This window comes from Miniopterus schreibersii (genome assembly GCF_964146895.1).
Source record: "Miniopterus schreibersii genome assembly, chromosome: 5".
NCBI classification, from domain to species: domain Eukaryota; kingdom Metazoa; phylum Chordata; class Mammalia; order Chiroptera; family Miniopteridae; genus Miniopterus; species Miniopterus schreibersii.
Window position 1 is genome coordinate 39,312,987 of NC_138106.1, and position 24,027 is coordinate 39,337,013.

At 38.4% G+C, this 24,027-nt stretch overlaps 1 protein-coding gene across 4 annotated transcripts in view; it reads left to right on the forward strand.

Moving 5' to 3' along the window:
- LPP (LIM domain containing preferred translocation partner in lipoma) overlaps nt 1-24,027 on the forward strand; it is a 617,231-nt gene that overhangs the window by 496,257 nt on the left and 96,947 nt on the right. For all 4 annotated transcript variants that reach the window (XM_081138106.1, XM_081138104.1, XM_081138105.1 and 1 more), the window contains one exon: nt 11,297-11,466. In XM_081138106.1, the coding sequence (XP_080994232.1) occupies nt 11,297-11,466 (170 nt within the window). The remainder of the gene's footprint in view (nt 1-11,296; nt 11,467-24,027) is intronic.

Genomic DNA, 24,027 nt, shown 5'->3' on the forward strand with positions numbered 1-24,027 from the left:
AAATAGGATTCCTTGCTGTGTTCTTATTATAAGACATTGTGCTGCACCTCAGAAATAATGATCTCTAGTGGAGCTTATTAGAGTGAAATTTAAATTTTTCTACTTTCAAATCCAGTGAGTTCTGCTAATTTGAAGGTGGCAAACCGGGGTGACTATTTATTTCCTCTCCACACAGAGCAAGATTGTGAAGGGACTTATTCTCTGAATGAAAGGAGAGAAGGGAAAAGTAGGAAGCTTCTCATGTTTTATTCAGATGTTAACAAAGAAAATCGAGAAGTGTGTTTCCCTAAAATTGACACCATTTTTTTCCCAAACACTCTGGTAAGTGATAGCAGATGATGCAAGCTTCTTGAGAGAGAGAGAATTTTTTTTTTTTCTAGGAGCATACTCCCGGTGGGAAGTATTGCCTAAAAGTAATACACTAATCGCTTTCAATCTTGCCTATTTTCATATACTGTGTGCATACATGCGTGTATTAATAACTGTTCCCAAGACGTCACTCTAGCATTCAGAGAGCTAGTGTTGCTATGCAAGTGCCGGAAATGGGATGAATGCAGACTGCATTTCAGCAAGGAAGATACAGGCACAGCTTGTGGATGGCCTGAGCTCTAAGGCTCCATTCCTGGGTCTCCTGCTGAGGTCTGATGTAGCATTGCATGTCAAATATTGATGATACCCAACTGCCTACTTCTCTGACAGAATAAATGGCACTTCCAGTACTTCCAAGAAGCTTAGGTCCTCAAAAATCTCTCTATTCACAGTCAGTGTGGATTTTTCATAGGCATTCCTTAGAATGTGATCTCAGGATGGGAACCCCAGATACATAAGTACCTTCTGCTCTATTGTGCATGTGATTTATATCAGTACACATAATAACATTTATTTACAGTGATATATCTTGAAGTAATTCCTTACACTTTATTTTCATTTGTAATTACATATACGTATATAATTTTATAATATATATATATTCCTCCCAGTAGCACTTTGAGTTCCCTAGGGCTGAGATTACTATTGAGGTACCTAGAACTGGCTTAGATGGATGAAGTAGCTTGCCCAAAGTCACGGATCATATATATGTATAGCAAAGCTAGGACTGGGACCCAGTTCTCCTAACTACAAATCTACTAATTATTCCACTCAAGTGGTTTTTATTCTTTAAAAATAAATAACAAAATAAAATCAGAAACCTTCTATCAAGTGAATGTAAACATAACTCCAATATACAAAACAAATCAATACAGACCAGCTTTGGTTGAACAGGGACCAGAGCCTGACCTTCTCTGGCCCTCAGGTACCTTTGCAAAACCCACTACCCCATATTCTGATGCTATTGCTTTGAATTTCAGAACACACAGATGTACAAATGCAGCACATGCCGGGGGTTTTAGATAGAAATCGAATGGTTGTGCTGGTTCCGATGGTAATGGAGTTGACCTTGTTCTGGAATGGTGTAGGAATCATTCTTGTAGACTACAGTGTTCCACACAATACTCCCATTTACAATGCAATTGTACCTTATGTGGAGGGAGCAATTCCTCATGCTCAGGCAACAGCGCCTACTAGTGGGAAGAAACTAATATTTGAGGTGGCACATGTGGGAGATGGTTTTGTGCAGATGACAGAGCACCATACTGAGAGCCTGAAGTCTTGAATACAGGCCTTACCCCTGCTCTTGGCTTGCTGTGGGATCTTAATCAAGGCACTGCCTCTCTATGAGCCTTTGCTTTTGTATCTGTAAATGAGGTTGGACTAGTTGCTGTCTAAGTTTCCACATGCTCTTACATTCTAGAACTTTTTAAATCTCCTTAACAATATATAATGGCATTTCAGCATGAAATAGAAAACCCAGGTAAGACTAATTGGCTTCTGTGGGATGTAGTGTCAGGTGAGAACATCACCTGTCTCTGGGTCCAGCACCAGGCACATAGGTAATGTGGTCTAACTCAAAGACCACTAGGCTTGGGGCCAGGTGTACTGACCTTGAATTCCAACTCTGTTACCTACCTCTCAAGTCATGCACAAGGTTATCCCCAGGTTAACTCATTTGTTAAAATAGGATAATTGTCTTATCTAGCTTTTAGTTCTTATAAGATTCAAATGACAACATGGGAATTATGTTTTCTGTGAACTTGCAGGATTGCTCTCCATCTTCATGTATCAGAAATTTAAAAGTAGTAGTATTAATTATGACCTTTCTTTTGCTCTTTCTGGTAGTGTCAGGTGAGAAAGTGCATTGACTGTTATAAAGCACTGTGTAGCTAGGAGGAGTGCTTGTTATCATCACAAGGAACAGCTCATGGCTATTGTGGGACATTGAAATACGGTGGCTTTAAAACACCCTCTTGAGTTACCTCAGTGTTAGATTTGCTCTTAAATAACCAGAACACATTTGAAGATTTCCCATAAAAACAACAACAAACAAACCTAAAAGTACCTGGGAAAATGTGGAGATTTGTCAGCTTTGAGTGGAGCTTGAGGGAAACACAAATCCCCATGTGAGATATCACACACCAGATTTGAATCATAAGTCAAAAATAATCATTGCAGTAGCAGTTGTAACTCTACTAGTAGATATTGATTTTTTTCTTCTGTCAGCAGATCAATCATGAAATTAATTTTAAATATAAAAGAAGAGATTAAAAATTAAGTATGGGAATATAAAATTGTCCAAGTGTAAAAATTAATTTGAAGAGAAATCTTGCTTTAGCCAAAACACACATTGCTTTTCCTGTAAGAGACGTGATAAGGTTTGCACAAGCTTCCTGCCAGACAGGAGTTTTCAGGAATTTTGGAGTTGTAAAGTAATAAGCCAGGTTAGAGGGCAGGACTCTAGAGCCAGACTGTCTGGGCCCCAATTCCAGCTTCAGTAGTTAACTCTGTGGCCTTGGGCAAGCTACTTAATCTCTCTAGACTGACATTGCTTCAACTATAGTAGAGACAATAATAGGGCCTGCTTCCTGGGTTTGCTAGAAAGATTACATGATAATGCATTCAAATACTTAAAACAATGCTTGGAAAATAATATGTGAAGAGTACGTTAATAACTATCATCTCTCTGGGGCCACAGATTTTTTCAGGGTTGGGATTGAATTTCCAGCACTGAATTCTATGAGTAGCATATTGATAAATATAAATCTTACAAAGCTGTCTTGCAGAAGCAGCTATCTCTGTTATCCCACATTGACCATCATCTTTAGAGGAGGGTCCAGAGAGTACATCTCTGGTCCTAGTCATAAGCAGCTCTTCATTTTGAAGTTGTCCTATACCTCCTGTAGTTGGAGGGACAAAGAAGAAGGGCCTGTAGTAGGCACTTTGTAGCTATTACCTTCATTGAACTTCATGGCCAGGGAGTCAAGGTGCTCATTGTCATCGCTCCTTTTTACAGAAGCTGAGAAAAGATGACCACTGTGCATAGTACTTGGCACAGAATAGAGAATCTGTGTTTGTTGAAGGGTTGACAGAATGTCTGGATAAATGACCCACTGAGACCACCTGCCCCTCAAGGGAGTCTACTAAGTTGCTTGTTTTGAAAACAAGGGGCCTCAGGTTGAGAAATTTAGGAGACTTGTTCAGATTCCCATGACTAGTGAGTTCACGCCCACAGTTCTGTCTGATCACCATTACACCATGTTATATAGAACTTTGTTTGTAGGGTATCATTATCCCAAACTGCAAAGCAGTGTTCTTTTTCATTTTGTTCTTGCTTTTGCTGTCTGGTCTTTGGGTTTGTTTGTGCTGCTTTTCCTAAGGATAGAAGTTGTCAGAAAATGATTGTCCTGGCTACTGTGTATGTGTTTGTTAATGAGGGTCAAGACATGAGTACATGGTCCCAACAAAGTACAGTTTCCTAGAATGTAGCTCATAGGGCCAGGGCTTTTGGTCCTACCCATCATTGCTTTCTAAGAATATTCAAGGGCAAATGACGCTCTGTGAAATACATAAACACACAGCTCCCTTTAAGGCAACGGTTCTCAGCTCACTGCACACTAACATTGCTGTTTCAGAGCCCCACCTTACACCATGTAAATTGGAATCTCTGCAAGTGGATTATGGGCATCAGTAATTTTTAAAAGCTTTCCTGGTGGGAATCCAGAGTGTGAGGTTCAACACCTCAAGATCTTCTCTGAAGGACCCTTACCTCTAATGATTTCCCTTCCTAAGCAGATCCTGATGTTTGTTGAGTGCTCCTGAGACATGGGAGGGCGGGGAGTGGAGAAGTGAGCTGTACTGGCTCTTCTATCCCTGGGAGTGTGAATGGGCCCCACTCCTAAACATTGCTAAAAGCATCAGAATCATGATTGAATAATAAAATATATTCAGAGGAAAACGTGCTGATTAAGAAGGGGGTCTTTACAAATCTAACCTGGTTCCAATCTCATCCTCACCTCATTCTACCTTTAAGACCTTGGCCAAATCAGTTAACCTCAGGCTTATCTATCAAATAAGAATAGATAAAGGTTGATGGGGCTAAGATAGGACCACAGACATGGAACCTGGAAGAGACAGACAGGACTCAGAGAGAAGGCGGGAAGGAGGGCTGGAAGAGATTAACCAAAGAATTTTATAAGCATATATGAATAGCCCATGGACACAGACAGTGGACAGGCAGGGAAGTGAGGAGGGGTGGGAGATGAGGGGACAAGTAAGGGGAGGAATGGGGGACATCTGTAATGCTCTCAAAAATAAAAAAAAGAATGTGTGTACAGTGCCCGGGACAGAAAACAACACAGTGGTTTTCTTTTATGTATTTGCAAGGCTTCTTCACAACGCAGTATATTTAAATCAGTGAAGCATGCTTGCTTTTGCAGCCCTATGTGGGACTCCCCCTCCAATTCACCTCCTCACCTAAAGTCCTACCTAAGCAAATATGTATCTATAAATGAATCACCCCATGGTTAGACTTCAAAATGACTTCCTTTTAACAACAGGTCACTCAGCCTTCACCCCATAACATCAGGATTGGTGCCTACGCCTTTGTCTACCCATTCCTGAACTGTTCCCTCTGACAATTTGAGGGTTTCTTTTATTTTGTTTTGGTGTTTTACTAGCTTAATTTCTTATTTTATACTTAAAATGTCTTATTTTGTCTCTCGTTTGTCAATAAAACGAGAAAATAAATTATTCCTCAGTTGCCATGTTTCACATGTCTACCACTTGCTCCTTTCCCTTTGTCTCTCTGCATGTGTGTGCATGAGAGAAAGTGTGTGTGCGCGCGTGTGTGTGTGTGTGCATGTGTGTACTGTATAGGGAAGAGAGGGGAACAGCTATCTGCCCCTTCCTTCTCCCTACTATCCACGTGCCCATTGAATCTGCAGACATTCCTGAAAGGACCACCTAAGCAATAACATAGCGAAGTAGTATAATGCAGTTATCTACATACAAGCAGAATGACAGGACTCAGTATTTCCCATAGTCCTGCTTTTAAAATTGATAAGGATTCAAGTATTCACAGAGCTCAATAGCACTAACCATAGAGACTAAATAATGCTACATTATTTAAAGACAGAGTCCAAGAAAATAGTAATGACTAAATTTGATGCATGATGCAATTTGTGATACCACACCTCACTTACATGGCTATCAGTTGACATTCTTGTAGATTCTGTATTGTCTGAGGCTCTACAGCAGTGCCGTGTGATCAATTCATTTGTGACACAAAAGAAGCCTGTTTCATAGGAGTGCTTCTAATTAATATAAGTGAACTGCTTTCTCTGGCTCAGTGCTGGCAAAATAGTTTATGAAAAAACAGCAGATTCTGTTCGTGTAGTTATCAATGGGTGGAAAGCCATTGAACATTCTTCAAACTAAGACATAAGGAAGATGACTCTTGTTGGTGAAAAGCAACATATATTACAATGCCACAAAATTTGTTTTTTTTCCAGCCAACTCATTGTTACCAGTCTGCCTCTGAACTATTTTGCATGCAGATGAAACCTGTTTGGGTGCTACTTGTCAGCTGTTTTCCTGACAAACAGTACAGAAATAGGCACCCCTTGGAAAGTGGCTCAACTTGGCTAGACATTAGAATCACCTGGGAGCTTTTAAAAATCCCATCCTACCTCAGACCAATGAAATCAGACTCTCTGGATCAAGGGCCAGAGATCAGTATTTCTTTAAAAAGTTTTCAGGTTATTCCAGCATACAGGCAAGATTGACAAACACTGTCCTAGAACTTGAGCAATTTAATAAAACTGCTTATTACATGCATTGAAGCTGCGGGGTTCCATAAAATAAAAGCTTTGGCAATTAGAAAATGCCTTCAGCCTAGAACTGCCAGTGACTGTCATATGGACCTGTCACATAAATTATGCAAACTTGTTCCATTATACTTTTGTATCTTCAGTGGAAGATAATTTCTGAACTAGCTTAATGGAGGCTGTGTTTTAGGGTGATAACTCCAGTGGGATATATATATATAAAATAAATTTTGTTTCTAGGTATACCTTACCATCATTTCACTACCCTGATATAGCCTTATTGATTTAACTTTTGGGACAGGACTTTGTTCTGAATATATTTTAGAAGGTGTCTAATGAGCATGCAATGTTTTAGTTCTTTATAATATTTAAAGACAGAATATTAACTTGCTTGTGCCTAAAATTTCTATTATAAGTCAAGTAGCAAGGAGGGCATGAAGAAAAATATGATGTGGCTTGATGTCTGCATAACTTTACTATTTTACTTTTGATATTGACTAATATGCGAGTTTGGGAGTATGTCACCCCTAGTCACCATAGCACCAGCCTTCCATGTGACTATGGACATTTTTTGTCCCACCTCCAAAGCAAGCGTTGTTTGCAAAAGATAGTCTATGGCCTATTGGTGTACTGATCAGAGGAAAAACATTTCTAAATAACACTTTATTTTTATATTGTAAAGGAAATAAATTCACATTACAAAAAGAGAAGCTGGAACCATTCAATAGGAAAATGTATATCCCACTACTCCACCTTCCTTGCTCAACATGTTGACTAGCCTGTAATGTCATCCCCTACCCATGCCACTAGTAAAAAATACTTATTCAAAAACTGTGTATAACCTTCCAGACTTAGCTCAAATACTAAGACTTCCATAAGCCTTTCCATTTATAAGAGGAAGTAAATTGGAGATAGCAGAACAATCAAGAAGCCATTGCAGTGGCCCATGGAAGATAATGAAGCCCAATTTGCGTAGTAGGCATGTGGTGGGAAGGAAGCATTTCAGAGCTGTTGCAGAGGTTGCTATAGTTGAGGGGAAAAGGGGGAGGAAGGGGTGAGACGAATCCACAACTCTCTCTACAGTTGACATAAAGCAACATTTAAACAAGCAATAATATATAAACATAACGCTCTTTTTTGTTATTGTTGTTCAGGTATCTTAATTCACTGACAAAGTTCTCCCAAAGCTGAATGACTCTCTGTCTTTGGATTTTTTAATTACTGTGCATTTGAATTTGACCCTGGAATTCCTACTGGCCCCTAATCAACTATGCTTCCTCGATGCTCTGAAGTCCCGTACCATTTCCCTGGTTTTCCTCATTTAAAAGTGCTGAGATGCTTGTCTAAAAGAAGGGCCTTAGAATGCGGTGTGCTTTCAGTGATGTGTAGCGTGAGCCCCTGCAGGGGCAAGGATGCACTGTGCTTGAGTAACTGGCTTTCCATTCTGAATACCTCCCTAAAAGCCATAGTTTGTAAGTCTTTGCTAATGTAAAAAGGGAACATTCGGGCACCTTTACTGTCCTGTTGATGTGCAGGGCTATTTTTAATTTTTGTTCTTCGCTCTTCTTCTGTGCTTGTGATTTTAAAGGTGCCAGACTGACTGCCCTCGAGCCTAGTGTCCCTGATTTCTCCCAAGAATAGGAAAAATACCGGAGGCAGCCGAGCTGGTCATGTCTGGGTCTAGCATATTAGCCTGACCTACTCTGGAAGAATATTCTCCAAAATAGAAAGGGGAAGATTGTTCCTTATGAATTCAGTCATCGGCTTCCATAGCTGAGAAGACAAAACCTTGTTGTGCCAGCACCAAATCACTGCAGTTTTTGGGTTCAATAAACCTTTGGAAAAACTAGGTGTTTTTTTGTTTGTTTGTTTTGTTTTCTCTTCCATTCCAACCGTCAAAATTCCATCCTTTAAAGTTGGGCTCAAATGCCTTTCTCCACATAAACTTTCCTGAGCCTTCTCAGATGTGATTTTTCTTCATTTCAATTGCACTTTCTCATGTGATTGTGGAATGTATGTAAAAGGTACTGATACTGTCTGATCCATTTCTGTACGTCACACAGAAGCCAAATATAGTACTGGACAAAGAGTAGATACCTGGGTCTGTCTTGAATAGAATGAGAATTCCAACGTTTATCTTCTCAGCCTGACCTTCAGGGCTCTGCTCTGATCTTTCCATCTAATCGGTGATTGAAATCTCCCCCAGGTTCACAAACTCTCCATCAGCCTTGTAGGCTCAGACTCTGGGACTCCAGGTATTACACTTTGGGCGGCTGTGGTCTAGATCATAATTGCTACCTCTACGTGCCTTGTAGACCAGCATGACCAACAGTCGATAACATCTGATCGAAACCATGCCCTCCCCCCCCCAAAGTGTGGTACACAGGTTACTGGTAGTCCCTGATGGACTATCGGAATCTTGTTTGGCATCTAGAAAGGGAAATAATTAAAAATAATTTTGTTGACCTGCATTTAACAAACTTAAAATTTGTTAAATTTGAAACTTTAAAATTACAATTTTCTCAGGAATCTTATTCTTAATAATCATCACATTCTTAAAAATTTCACATGTACCACATAACCTCTGTTGAATGGTGTTTAATCAATGTTCACTAACAGTGCCATTCAGCTCAGAGTATTTTCATGTCATTAGTATGAGTTTATTTTCTGCTGCTGATAAACCTACATTTTTCATTATTAACTATTGTATTGCATTATTTCTTCAGATCAACCAAAAGAGATCAGTGATTTGAATATGACTCACTGAAGGTGGAAAAAAAATAGTAATAAAGATAATGCCATAAATACTACTTCAGATTGATATTACATATGTAAATTTTAGTGAACTGGCTTCCAAATACAGGGTATCCAAAAAAAAAAATGTATACACATTTTAACAGCTGATAGCTGTAGATTCTGTTACATTTGAAACTGAAATGTATTTTAATAAACACTGCCTTCAAAGTGTGTATACATTTTTGCGGGACACCCTATATATAGGAAATGAATCTGTGTATGCAGGAATGAATGCAATGATTCTGCACAAGCAGTTAAAAAAGAAAACTTTAAGTGCTAAGTATGATGATGACTCTTTAAAAATTAGACTTCATTGTTTGCCTATAATCCCCAATATGTTTTCTGTAATGAAATGTTGTCAGCTAGTACCATGAAGCTCTCGGAATTTAACAGCATTTTCAAACATAGCTCAGTGAACTTTCTAGTAAACCATTTAAGTGTTTTTTCTGAATAATCACAAAAACAGCACCATATGAAATAACCTATGTTGGTTACTAAAGGCAATGAACAGCCAAAATGTTAAACGTGCCCTTCTAAGCTTATACATCTTATAATAAAAATAGGTACAAGTTAACTCTTGGATAGAAGTTTGCAAATCAAGCCACAGCATTTGGATCAAATGTCAAGAATATATAGACTTCATAATATATCAATTATAGTGGAGATGACTTAGTTTTCAAGTGTTTAACTTTTTCCAACACTTGTTATTTCTTACTTTTTAATTTTTATTTATTTTTTAAAATATATCTTTATTGATTTCAGAGAGAGGAAGGGAGAGGGAGGGAGAGAGACAGAAACATCAATGATGAGAGAGTCATTGATCGGCTGCCTCCTGCACGAGCAACACGGGCATGTGCCCTGACCGGGAATTGAACTGTGATCTCCTGGATCCTAGGTCTAAGCTTAACCGCTGAGCCACGCCTGGCTGAGCTATTTCTTAATTTTTAGGGGGGAAATGATGGACTATACTCAAGACATTCAGAGCCTGCAACAGAATATAAAGAAATCCTTTCCTGGGCCAAATGCAACTAGATAGGAGTAGAAACGTATTTGCCTCTTTTCTCCCAAGTTGAAACATTTAGCCCTCGTATTTTAATTTAAAAAATATATATATATTTTAAATAGGAATAAGAATAATCCCTATCACATAGATCGTTGTGAATATGAAAGGAGTTAACATATAAAAAGCACCTAGAAAGCACCTGACACATATGAAGCGCTAGGTTTGCTATAGCTTACCTGTGAAAGCCTGCAGACTCTAGCGGACATTCCCAGTGGCCTGTGATTACTTAGCAGAAATAAAGACTAGCATGGGAACCTGGATGTGGATCTGATCTTTGATTCAAGATGCCTATGATGGAGCCTGCTATAGATACAGATTGCAACCAGTACAATGCCTCTCACTGACATAAATATTTCTCTTAAATTATGTTTTATTGTTATTTAAAACTTTATGTGAACCTTTTAAAGCTGAACTTGATGTCCATATGTAGTCCAGATGCCCCACAAATCAATTTAAGAATACTGGAAGTCTGCAAAACCCAGGGCCATGAGAAACTCAAACCCTCCAGTGTGTGGAACTATTTCAGGATTTAAGTCTGCGAACAGGCTTGGAGGCAAGGCTGACTGAAGTGTAATATGTTAAAGGGTGTCGAGTGTAAGAGATGAGAGTTGTTTCATGAATCCCCAGGAGACAGAACTAGAACTATTGGGTAGCAGAGTGAGCAAGCAATTCGGCTCAATATGAGAACGAACTTCCCAGCAGTCAGAGCTGTCTGGAAATAAAAGCGCCTGCCTTTTGACCTGCCTGTCGTGGAGAGCTGGATGCAAAGGTTTCACAGCCAGGGCTTTTGTGAAAGGAGTGAAGTTTGAGTTTGGGCCCTGTTCCCTCACAGTCTCACTGGACAGGTAGACTCCCAAAGAGAAAGGCTTTCCTAGGCAATGCCACCTACTCCTACCATCCTGAGCCTTCTTCCTTAGACTTCCCTGAGAGAGTAGAGTCAGAGCACCGGCCTCGACGTCGGGACACTTGAGTTCTGCTCTGTCATTTTCTGTGGGATCTTGGGCTGTGATGGTCAACTCCTCAACTGACTCATGGGAAGTCCCCATCGTGCTGGCCTTACAGGGGATAGTGGTGACCATGCTGCTGATCTTGTTCATGGTAGTGATGGTGGTAGTGGGGGTCCTGTTGCTGCTGCTGCTGACATTATGAATCTGTCATCTTCCCATGTTGGCTTCCATTGCAGGACTGAAATCATTCCTCTGTGTGTTCTTAACAATCAATCCCTCCTTTCTTTCAGGCCGCTGTGCTCGCTGTGGGGAAAATGTCGTTGGGGAAGGGACAGGATGCACTGCCATGGACCAGGTCTTCCATGTGGACTGTTTCACGTGCATCATCTGCAACAACAAGCTTCGTGGGCAGCCCTTCTATGCTGTGGAGAAGAAAGCCTACTGTGAGCCCTGCTACATCGTAAGTTCAGATCTGGCCCTCAGGGGCTTTGCAGAGATAAATTCTTTGGCAAAGTGCCAATCACTCCAGATGGAATGTAGCCATTGATCTTTACCCCCAGACTTCAAGATACGTGTGTGTAAATTGGCATCTTAGTTTTTCCCACATGTTCATATAAAGTCAGAAAGGTGTGTTGGGATGGGGCTACCATTCAATTAGTGGTCTGCTGGGAAGAACATCATCCCCTGGATTTTAAGCATGTATGTACAGGCTAGCGTGTGACCCCTCATAGCATCAGAGAGGTTTCAAAGTGACTGAGCTAACAATTGTTTTTGGTTTTTTTAAAGAACACAGCAACTATACTTTAATAACATTGGTGGGTGACTAAAAAACACTCATAGTCACATTATCATAGCTTTTTGCCAGGCTACTTAAATCTGTATGTTAAGCTATCAAATGATAGAGCAATTTAATGGATGAACAGAAATGTTTTTTACATCTAAAGCAAATTTCTTTGTTATCATTCTGCATGATTTTAATGTGTCTGTTTAACACTTGTTAGTGGAAAAAGTAGTGCTTCTTGCAAACCCACAAAAGATCCATGGGTTGGCCCTCAGTGCCCAGGCATGTCAACATAAAAGAAGCTTGCGGTGCAAGACACTGGGAGTTTTACATAGCTTTGTGGATCCCCAAGTTTCAAGTTTATTGCAGAAGTTTCTGGCCTCATCGGCATTTTCACATAACCTGACAGCTCTAACTCGTTGCAGCCCTGAAGTCTGTAGCACAGACCTGAAGGCTCTTCAAGATTAAGATCATACAGGATTTAATACTGTTTTGCATTTCTTAGGTTCAATTTTATTTCCTTTTTCTCCCCAAACACAACTTAAGCATATATATAGCAACACTATAGTGCCACACAATGTTGGAGCTGGAGAAAAACTTAAGATCATTTATTTAACTCCTCTCTTTAGAAGTGAGAACACAGAGGTGAGGAGAGGATAAAAGTGACTTCTCCAGTCATTAGTGTCTGAGCCAGGGCTATATGCAGTTGTTGGCACTCCTAGTCCTGTTTGTTTGTGTGTTTTTTGTAGTTACCACACAGTTTTAACTTGTCCAGAACACAAACACAGTAAGGTCCTATTGATCTGGAAGGAGCAAGTACATACCAGGGAAAGTCAGTGAACCAAAGCTCAGCTCTGTAGTATTTCAGGATATTTCAAATATCGCCCTTTGAAGTCTTTATTGAAAAGAGAAAACTACAAATCCCCCTCCTTTGTCAGCAGACCGTGCAGACTTTCCTTCGCAATGACATTCACATAGGACCCCCGCTCTGAAATATTTGTCGCAGTGAGTTCTGTGACAGTGACGTCAGCAGAGCCTAGAGAAGCAGCTATGCATGGCTGTGTGTCCTTATACTAATGACCACAGACTGCTGTGACTGGGTAGCTTTTGCGTCTTTGCTCCATCCCTTGTTGGACTGCCGTGTTGATCCTGGCTACTTTAATGAGCTTCCTTCAGGTTTTCTTCTGTCCCTTATGAGCTAGGAATCATATGACCAGTATGGGGAAGCAATATAACATGATACGAAGAACACGCATCTGAATTTGGTTCTGTCACTTAATGTCTCGTCTCCTTGAGAGAGACTTGATCTCCGTGAGCCTCAGTTTCCACATCTATGTAGTGGGATGCTTGCAGGATTTCCCCCAAAGGCTTGTGAATATGAAATGAGGTCATCCTTGTAAAGCACACTTGGCTTGCTCAAGGAAAGGTAGATATGAAATGAATGCTCTTCTGGGGTTAATTGTGACAGGATTTCTGGCCTATTTAGTACTTCTGAATATGAGGACCTTACATGTGCAGTGAGACTCATTGGGCTTTAAGAAATTGTTTTAACCTGTCAGACACAGCACTCTCCTGTTTTAAATGCTCTGCTTGCTCTCCTGAGTATGTAATAAGACTGAAGAAAGTCCAATCTGGCTAAATGATGGGTTTCTGCAGTGTGGGGGCTCCGGTTTCTATCTCCTTTCCAGGCATGGGAGCTTGGTGATTCTTCAATCTACAGCTGTTTGCTTTGGTCACCTGATACTACACTATACTCATAACAAGGAACACTGTCTGGGAGATACCCAGTCACATCCTTAGAAGACCTGGGTGAATTCAAATAAGGGAAATTCTTACATCCTTCTGACTTCTCTTCCTCGTAAGAAACTTTAAATGTGATTTTTTCTTTAATGAGATCTATTCACGGCAACTCTAAAATGCAATTTAATTCTTATCAGAGTTCAGTGAAACTTTACTCAAAGACCCCTGTTCAATATTGATTTCAGAGTTCAGCCCAGCCCTCAAGCCCTAACATGGATGTGTTAGCATTTTAATTTCTTATGAACTTTCATAAATCCAATAAGCTGCCACATTAGAAACATGGAGAGTTTTCTTTGGGGGCTGGGAAGGCTGTGCTTATCCCTCCTGGAACCAAAGTCCTAAAACAAGCACCTACAATGTCATCCAAATTGCCTCTCATCCCATTGGTGGAAGCTGATGTCTGAAAGGCATCCTGTGCAAAGCAGAGAAAACCGGGCCCTAGGCCTCAGTCAGTGTTTTGTTTTTAAATTGATACAGTCAGAATCTTGAAGATAGTGGTTTATTTACTTATTTCTCTATACGGACCACCCATATTTGATGCTCTGAGTCCAGGAAGGAGACCACTCTAATATAAATTTGGTTTATTCTTGCGTAAATTCCTCAACTTTAAATCATATTTAAGTTAAACATTCACATAATTTTGAGGAAAACTTTACCAATAATGTCTTCATCTTTGTTTCAATGATTATTCACATTTTCCTATATTCTCTTAAATCCTTAATCCTTGCACATACATAGCTGTAATTAAATAAACTTGATTCTGTACAGCATTGTAATTCTCTTTAATCATTTTATACATACTTTGTTTTATATTTCCTATTGATCGACTTCATATAAATATGTATATAGCTTTCCATGGTTAATAATCATTATTTTTATTTATTTAGTTTTACATTATGTTTACACAATAAATTTTAAAACCATTTGCCACTAGAAAGGCATTGGGTATTTTCTAATCTTTGGTACTATAAAGAGCATGCTTATAAATTACTAAAATTTTTATATTATTTTATTTTGAATTGCTTCCTTAGCATTTTTTTATTTATTTATATCACTCAGTTTATGGCAATTTGGAGAACATTTGCTAGATTTCTTTAGAAAGATTTTTCAGTTTACAGAACCATCACAGTAATGAGACCGTATGTTAAACTATAACCTATCCACTATTGAAAAAGTTTATTTATATTTATTTAGAATCAATTTAATAAGTGCATTATGTAATAGTTATTTGAATTTGTGTAATTATTTACAAAACCAATGAGATGCTTCTCTACTTTGGTGATAGATCTCTTAAAAGCTTAGCCTTGATTATTTTTATGGATTTGTATAAATGAACAGCTTAAAATTAAGAACTCTAAGCTTCATTGGGAAGTAAATTGATAACAATAGAATACATTGGTTCTAGTCCTTGCTCTCCTAGAGTGACTTTGGGAAAGTCATTTAATTTCTGAGTACCAGTATCCACATTTATCGAAGGGAGATACTAACGTCTTCCTTGTCTTCAAGGAGAAGGAATGAACAAGTATAATAGTTTGTACATCATGGAATTATTTACTAATATAAGGATTTAATTTGGTTAGTAGCATTCTTATCATTGCTTTTCCCGCAGCATAATATGATACAATTGAAAAATCCTCTAAGTGTGGGTCATTTCATAGCTACAGTTTCTATGGAAATACCAAAATGAGTAGATGTTGTAGAAAGAATATGAAGAACATATATGAGAAGATTTTCATGCTTTGCTTAAGAAAATTTTTATGTTGATATGAGTGTGAAGAGCAGCAGCAGAGCCTCCTACGTATGTGTCCTTCTGCCCTTAAAGAGGCAGGTTTACCCATAGTGTAGATTTACAAAGAGTTCCTGTGTCCTGAGCATAGCCAAGGAGTCTGGGCCTACAAACAGAACATCAGAGATCCTCAGCAAGTCTGTTTACGAAATGGCAGCCAAGGTCTTCCCTTCACCCAGGGCTCGTACTCAGAGTGGAGCAAATCCAGTTCTTAGCTCTCCAGCCGTGGAAGTTGTACAGACATTTTTATTAGAGTTAAGACCCAAGTGATTGAAAGGTCTCAGGAAGTAGGAGGCCATCTCCACTGGAGACTAAACACTTTGAGGTTCCTGAATTTGACATATTAGTGGCCAGCGCACTAGTGGCCTCTTGCTTCCTTATGTCACTAAATGGCTACAGTTAAAACATTTTAACTTTTCCACCTACATTAAGAGGTAGGCCTCCTACCTCTTCAGGAAAGTTGTTCTTTTCTATGCTCAATTCTTTCCAATAAAATGTTTTAAAGGCAGTTATGGCCAAGGCTTTATGTGGGTGCTGGGAAATGAACTGAAAGTCTGGACTAAACCTGAAAAATCCACATCAACTTCCCTTCTTCTATTTTCTTAATTGTCTTCCCCTGCTGGCCATCTCCAGGGAGTCTCTGCCTCTCTTTTCACACCACACACACACACACACACATGCTTGCACACATGCAAAGCCATTTTCCTTTTGACATTATGTCATTGCTCCACAAGTACTCTCCCAGAAAGAGAGAAAGAATGCTTCAAGAAACATGAAAACTTGGCAAATATTCTTTTAAGAGATTTAACCATGCTAACAACTATGGATAGTTTTCTCTCCTGTTTGTATGGCCTCTTACATTTTACAGAGCTTCTGAGCATCTATTATTGTACATGCTCATACCTATTAGAACCTTGTGAAACAGATGAAGACCATTAGTCCCATTTTGCAGCAGCTTTGATATTTTCAAAGTAAAATATAAAATGAAGATTAGGAACAGATCTTCTAATTTTATTGCCAGGTTCATACCATGACCCTGAAACTAAGGTTCAACTTCTTAAAATCACACACATACTGATAGCCCCCTATGATTGTAGTCATCCATTTCCAACCTTTTAGTCAATGACCATATGAATTATGCTTTACTGTATTACAGAATAAGAAATGCTGAACTTATACTGATCCCTGTCTTCTCTTAAGCATTTATATGTGGCTTTCCCTGAAATGCCTCAAGTTTTAAGGCAAAAATCTTTTTCTTTTTTGTTCTTCTTTTTTATTTTGTTTATAACCAAATCATTATAACAACTAACATTTGTGTAGTGGTTTAATTTTTACAGAGTACTTTAATTTTATCTTATGTCATCCTCTAATGACCCATGAAAATAGGTACAATTATAATTGCCTTCATTTCCAGTAGTAAGAGTTTTAGAAAGTCAGTTTGCTCGGTTCCATAGAGCATGAGTGCCAGATGCAAGACTTGACCTTGGCCTTTGATTCTCAAGTCTTGCTTTCCCCACATATCCAAACAGTCATTGGAAATCTCATTTGTTATTACTAGGTCTCCCATTCCTAATTAATTTTTTCCATTACCATTTTTTTATAATGTCAAGTTAAAAATATATATAATTAACCCAAACTGAATTTTATAGATGTAGCTTTTGCCTTATTTTTAGAGAAATATTGAGCTCAGAATATTCTTTCATATGGCAGCAATTTATTTATATATTTTTATTCAGATATATAACTTTTACTTATATCACTCCTCCTTACTGGCATTCTACTCAGCTGACAATGCCACTTCAGAGATTAAAATCCTTCAGTGGCTCCTCACATCGTTGTTGTTTTTAATTTAATTTATTAGGGTGACATTGGTTAATAAAATTCTAGGTTTCAGATTTATAATTCTACAATACATCATCTGTATATTGTATTGTGTGTTTATCACCCCAAGTTACTGTGGTCTGTGTCCATGAGTCTTTCTTTTCCCTTCACCCTTCTTAACCCCTTCACCCTTCTCACCCAGCCCCCAGCCCCCTCCCCTGTGACAGCTGTCAGTCTGTTCTCTGCATCCATGAATCTGTCTCCACTTTGTTAATTTATTTTATTCATTGGATTCCACATATAAGTGAAATCATATGGTACTTATCTTTCTCTGACTGGCTTATTTCACTTAGTATAATACTCTCGAGATCCATCCATGCTGTTACAAAAAGGTGAGATTTCTTTTTTAACAGCTGAGTGGTATTCCATTGTGTAAATGTACCACAGCTTTTTATCCACTCATCTACTAATGGGCACTTGGACTGCTACCAAATGTAATTAGAAGAAAACAATTCTTTTTAAGTATGCCTAGGAGAGAAAAGTTAGGAAATATATAGAAAGGTACATAACTCTTCCTTCTCAGTATTTTAACAGTTTATGTTTTAACAAATACTTCTTTTCTATTTCAGTGTGTCTGTGTATGCATATATGCTTATAGCTATAACCACACATCTCTATCCATGTGTTTACACACACACAGTGGAATCATATCATATGTACTAATTAGTAACTTGTTTTCATTACATAACAGTTATCAATCTTTGCCTTCTATAGGTGGGCAGACCCAGAGCAAATACAATGGTGATAAGCAATGAACCAGTAAAACTAACAGTTAAAAATAAAGCGATAGAAAAAGACTTAACAGTAGATTCTAATCAAAAGAAAATATTAATTACCTATTAACAGCAGGATTAATAGTGGATAAAGTACAATTCAAGACAAAACTATCAAATGGGCCAAAGGACATTATTTTATTATAAATGTCACAGTTCCTGAATAGTCCTGCACTTCTCTTTATTAAATATCATTACACTGAAATATATAAATATGAGATGAAAATGGTAAAACCATATTATTTATAAAACTTTAACACATTTCTTACAGTCTTTGACAAACCAATTACAGAAGTTGAAAAATATGATTGATTTAATATATACAACCAAGGAGATTATATCTTCTTTCCAAATCTCTGTAGAAGATTTAAAAAAAAAAAAAAATGCCTCCGCCTAACAGGGCAAGGCAGACAGTTCCTACTTTGGCTGGCAGACGTGCACATCTGGAGAAAGATAAACAAGTAAACACACTCCTGGGATGAAGAACCCTTGGAAGTAGTGATGATGATACCACTGCATGGCAGCAAGGAGGAAATGACGCCAAGGTGGAATTCCGAGCAAAGCTGGGGTCCTTAATTGCAACAAGAAAGAGTGCAAATATACTTACCTAAAAAACCGGAGAAGAACAACAAAATCAACTTAAAGGAAAACAGAATTAGTTAAATAAAGGAACTTAATGATAAGTTGAAAAACACTAACATTTTTAAGTACAGGAGATGATTCTTTGGAAAGATCAGTAAAATAAACATCCAATGAAAATAAGAAAGAGGAACAAAAATTAGAGAAAATTGGGAATGAAAAAGAAGATTTTAGCACAGGTGTATAAGACAGTTCAAGTTTTATATAAAAGAGGCTATTTCCTGTATAAATCTAAAATACAGGAGAAGAAACATTTAATAACCTCAAAAGCATGAATGAAAGAACCAAGAAATTTTACTAACAAGGTTTTTTAGATCTTGAAAGAACTGAGTCCTGCGTTGTTTCAACTTTCAAGGCCTTGCGCAAAAAAATGTTTCTTTTTCCCACATCATTTTATAAAAGGAGCCTGATCCCAACTAATAATACCTGGCCTCCAAAGATAACTATGCTAACCTTTCACCAGCGCAGAAATCCTAAATGAAGTATTAGCGAATCGAGTGTCACGTAATGAAACACCCCAGGTTATTCCGTGATGGCAATGTTAGGACAACTTAATCCACTGTAGTGATTTATCAAATTTTTAAAAACTAAGTAGTTGTATTTACAGATGCCAAAAGAATATTTAATGAAATTTATCTAACATTCTTGTTAAAAAAAAAAAAAAAAAAAATTGCAGTAACACACAAAAAAGCTCTAAATAAAATAGAAGAAAAAAATATATGTGTTCAATAGGATGAAATAAACTAATGGCCAGTCTTCTTCCTAAATCTTCCTAGTCACGCACAAGATCACTGCTGTTATATCAATACTGTTCTTAGTGTTCTAGCCTTTCTCCTGGAAATTGGGAGACAAAGTCATATATATTTTTTTATATGGTAAACTTCCTCTGTGATATATACATTTCAATTTATTATGTAATATTTCTAACACAGATCCAAATATAAAGCATAATATTAAATTTTATGTATTCATTATTTAAGAAATAAAACATTAGGAATTAAGATTAAATCCTTTAGGTTCTTATCCTTAATCACCTTCTCAAAATTCCTGTATAGAAGTAACCACTATGTTAACTTTAAATTCTGTCTCTGCATTTGTTTATATTTTTCTACTTATCTCTAAAAATATATAATGTTGTTTGTATATAATATTTCTTAATTTTAAATGAGTGGCATTGTATCATACCTTTGTTCCTGAGAATTTTTCACTCAGTATCCTAAGATTAAGATATATAAATATTTACAGATGATGTGATTATCCTTTGAGAAAATCTAAAGTGTTGGAATAACAAAAGTTTAGTAAGCTGACAAAATAAAAATTTAAATTTAGTTTTAGAAAATATAACAGGATATAACTTTATACAAAATTAACAAAAGATATAAAATACCTACATAAATCTTTAATGCTATAAAATTCCATAGCTATAAAATTTTACATGAGCAACATGATTTGGGGATGAATATCCTTTGGAAAGTGCCTCTTTCTTCAACAAGCATGCATATTAGCGCCCTATAATTAACAGCAAGGCTTTTCTGGGGGAAGAATAGCTGCTGCAGTGTCCTTTGCTAATGTGTGTGTGTTTTTAAAATATATCTTTATTGATTTCAGAGAGAGGGAGAGAGAGCGATAGAAACAGCAATGATGAGTCATCATCAATCGGCTGCCTCCTGCAGGCCCCAGACTGGGGATCGAGAGCACAACCCCAGGCATGTGCCCTGACCAGGGACTGAACTACGGTCTCCTGGATCCTGGGTCGGTGCTCAACCACTGAGCCACGCCAGGCCACACCCTGTCCGGCACTGTTTTTTCTTTAGCCTTTTCTCCAAATAGCCTCCAGCCCTTTGCTGATCTTACCACAGCCTGAAGGCTCCCAGGTGGCCCTAGGTAAGGGCCGTGACTCACACACCTGTAAGGAGAATGCACAGAACGAGAGAGACCTAGCCAAACATAATCTTCCCCTCCGGTTCCAATCCCAAACTGCATTAATTTCTGTTGTCAGAATTAGAATTAGACTGTTTTTTAAGGTCTAAGAAGAACCTTAGAAATTAAAAAATGTCATTTATAGCTGAGAAAGCCTAACACCCAAGAAAGCTGACTGATTGGCCTGAGGTTATATGGTTTATTAATGGCAGAGGCAGGAATAGAAACCATAAACCTTGAAGATGCCTTCAAAGAACTGCTTTCTTTGGGACTGACATGAAGAGGTTTAACCATATGTGGCTTCAGGCTTCAGAAAAACATCCCTAGCAAATGTTGGACTCCATCAATTTTGGTTGGAAAGTGTAGAAATAGGCCAGTGTTTGCTTCAGCCCCAACCAAGATGGAGAATCTCAGATTTCCAGGTTAAATGCCTCTGAAACTTTATGCTCGGACCTTCCCACTGCCCTACTTTGTTTATTTTTAAATCAAGCATGAACTCACCCTCAGTGTTTGCCAGAGTTTGGATGAATGTCAGCATCGGGCCACTGTAATAATGGTTTAAGATTATTTAATCCTATTACTTATACACTTCATTAGGCTGAGTGAATTGTTGGCAGTGGTTCAGTAAACTTCCTACTTTAGAGATAAAAGGATGGAAAGAAAATGGGGAAGGAGTCTGTTCCTTGTTTTCTTCATATTTACCTTATATCTCTTAAAGGATAAAGGAATGATAACTTCCCAGCCACAGCAGGGAATCGGTGCGAGTAGGGCCTCCTGAACTGCTCTGTATCCTCGTCTGTACATTGACATCATTTCCTATTAGAGGAACAAAGATTGGGGCAGCAGAGGGGTGTGTGTGTGTAGGGGGGGTGATTGTGCTTGAAAATTGATCTTTAACATAAACCTGAAAATAAATTCAAGAGTCCTAGGTAAGATACTCAACTTAGGGGGCCTGGTATGAGGCAGCAAATTATTGTAAAGAAAGAATATGGAACTTAAAATTAGACCTGGTTGTCACCCAGCTTGATCAGCTACTATTCTGCATTCAGCTCATTTCTTTCAACTTAAATTTCCCCACAAATAGAATGAGAGTAGTATTTCTTACCTCTGTGGCTAAATGAGGGTTCAGAGAGGCTGACAGGGCTGAACAAAAAATCAAAGTGCATGGGCTTTGAGCAGTAAGCTGCACAGGGCCAGGCCCCAGGGACGTACGTACAAAATCTGCATAGGAGAATTTTGCCTAACTTGAATCGCCAAAGGGCAGTTATTAGTCAGCATTTCCATCTCTGGAATGTTACCTGCTCACTGCCACTTTGAGAGTCGGAGTCTGAGGGGCAGAGGCAAGTCATGAGACTCTGGAACCTCAGGTTTCCCAAAACATGTAGGAGGTCACCTGCTTTGGAATCATCTTGAAGCCTCCCTTTAAAAAGTGGAGTTCTGGACCCCTCCCTAGAACTTCTGCACAAGGATCCAGGAAATCTGCATTGTTCACAAGACTCTTGCAGAGGTTTCTTGTACACACTCAGGTTTGAGATCCATGTATCTGTCCTTCCAGCCCAGCTCATGTAAGAAGTCCCAAAATATTTCACTTTTATTTCCCATCCCTCTCCTATGCATTCTTTTTGCAACACTTGGCCAAACTGTACTTTTCTGGATGTTTATACCTTCAGCCATCTCTGTCTGTGCCCCAGGCTGCTGCCTGCCTTGTGCTTCTTCCCAACTCCCTCTTTCGTTGAACATCTGCATCAACTAGTCTTAAAAAGCTTTCCTGGAACTCCAGCAAATAGACATGGCTTTTCCTGAACATACAAGGTTTTGTTTCTCCCTCTCATTGGATTTAACCCTCTGCCACTGGTGTTATAGTTATTTGAGTCTTCGACACGCTCTTTTACTGATTTGAAACTCTTAGTGGGTATTGTGTCAGATTGGGGTGAGGGGGGTGTCACATTTTATTTATCTTTCTTTTTCCATAGCTCTCATCACAATAGGTGAGCCTACTGCTGCTTTGAGACTTATGGAGCATGGGGCCGGGGAGGTTAGGGGAAAACTCTGTTTCATTCTAGATCCCAGTGTCTCCTATGATGGTCTTTGACTCTTTGCCTTTAGATGTACCTTGGACCTAAGACTCTTATGTGTGGATAAGAAGCAAATAGAACTTGGCTCTGGGAGCCTAAGAGCAGTCATTGCTGAAAAGTAAAATGAAAGATTGAAAGGAAAGATGTGAAAGTGAAGCCAGCTGAAGCTCTCAAGGTCAAGCACACAGACCCAACTTGCAGATGAGAATTGCCGGGGAGTTTGAGTGGAAGTTCTCTGATGTTCTGATGACTTTGAATGGGACATGGTAATTCTCTTCCACAGCCAGGCTTAAAGAAAAAACTGGCTCCCTGCATCTGTCTTTTGCTCACCTGCTTGTAGTCAGAGGATGCCAGCTGAGGTTGGTGTCATTACTACAGAGAGGCAAGTTCTCTTTTTAAACACTTCTTAGTGACAAGTATGGTATACTGTCAGCATTCAAAATATTTGTTTACTTTTTAACTAAATGATTATTTAATAATTCAGTCTCCTATGTTTACACTATGAAGAAATAGGATGACAAAAGAGGGGAGAAGACTTGCTTAAGGGAGGCACAATTGAATGGATGCACTGAGAACTCTAAACAATCTGAAAATCACAAACACACATATGTAATGAGTTTTTAAATTATATCAAATATATTTTTGAAAGGATAGTAAATATCTTCCATTGAAGGTATTTTTTATTTTATGAGTTCTTTAATAATGCTAAAATATATTGGAGGCAATTTATATTAATAAAGCCATTGAGATACGTTAATTAAAATAAAACTGAACCTTCTGAAATTCATCCATTAAAAAAGTGAAAATTTATATTTTTAATCTACTTTAGGCAAAAATTCTAAATTTGATTATAAACTACAACAAATATACAGATAGTTTTTTCACAAAATAGTGTTAAAGGTGTTGGGGCCTCAGAGGACAGAAATGGGGGAAACGAATAAGGACATTTGGGAGAAAGGTAGGAATTCACCAAGAAACTCTTCATGGAGGAAGAGACCTATACTTGCGGGTCATATGGTAAGTGTTATTTCCTCCAAGTGCCACACATTAATTCCTTCCCACTCCTGACAGTGGAGTGGGAAATGCTACTATCCCTTTTCACAAACAAAATCAAGGCTTAGAAAACCAAGGGCTTTGGAAAATGAGGAATTAGTGCAGGATTAGAGCAGAATGTTGAGCTCCTGCACGCTAATTCAGTCTCTACCTTTCTCTTAAATAAATTCAAGCTAACAGATGGCCTGTCATCAGATAGGACTTTTTCTTGATCATCAAGGCTTTTTTTTTTTTTTTTTCACATCCCTCAGGTCCCAGTTTGGTTATGGCTGTTTTGAGAATCCTTCTGTATGCCCTTCTAACTGAAGACAAA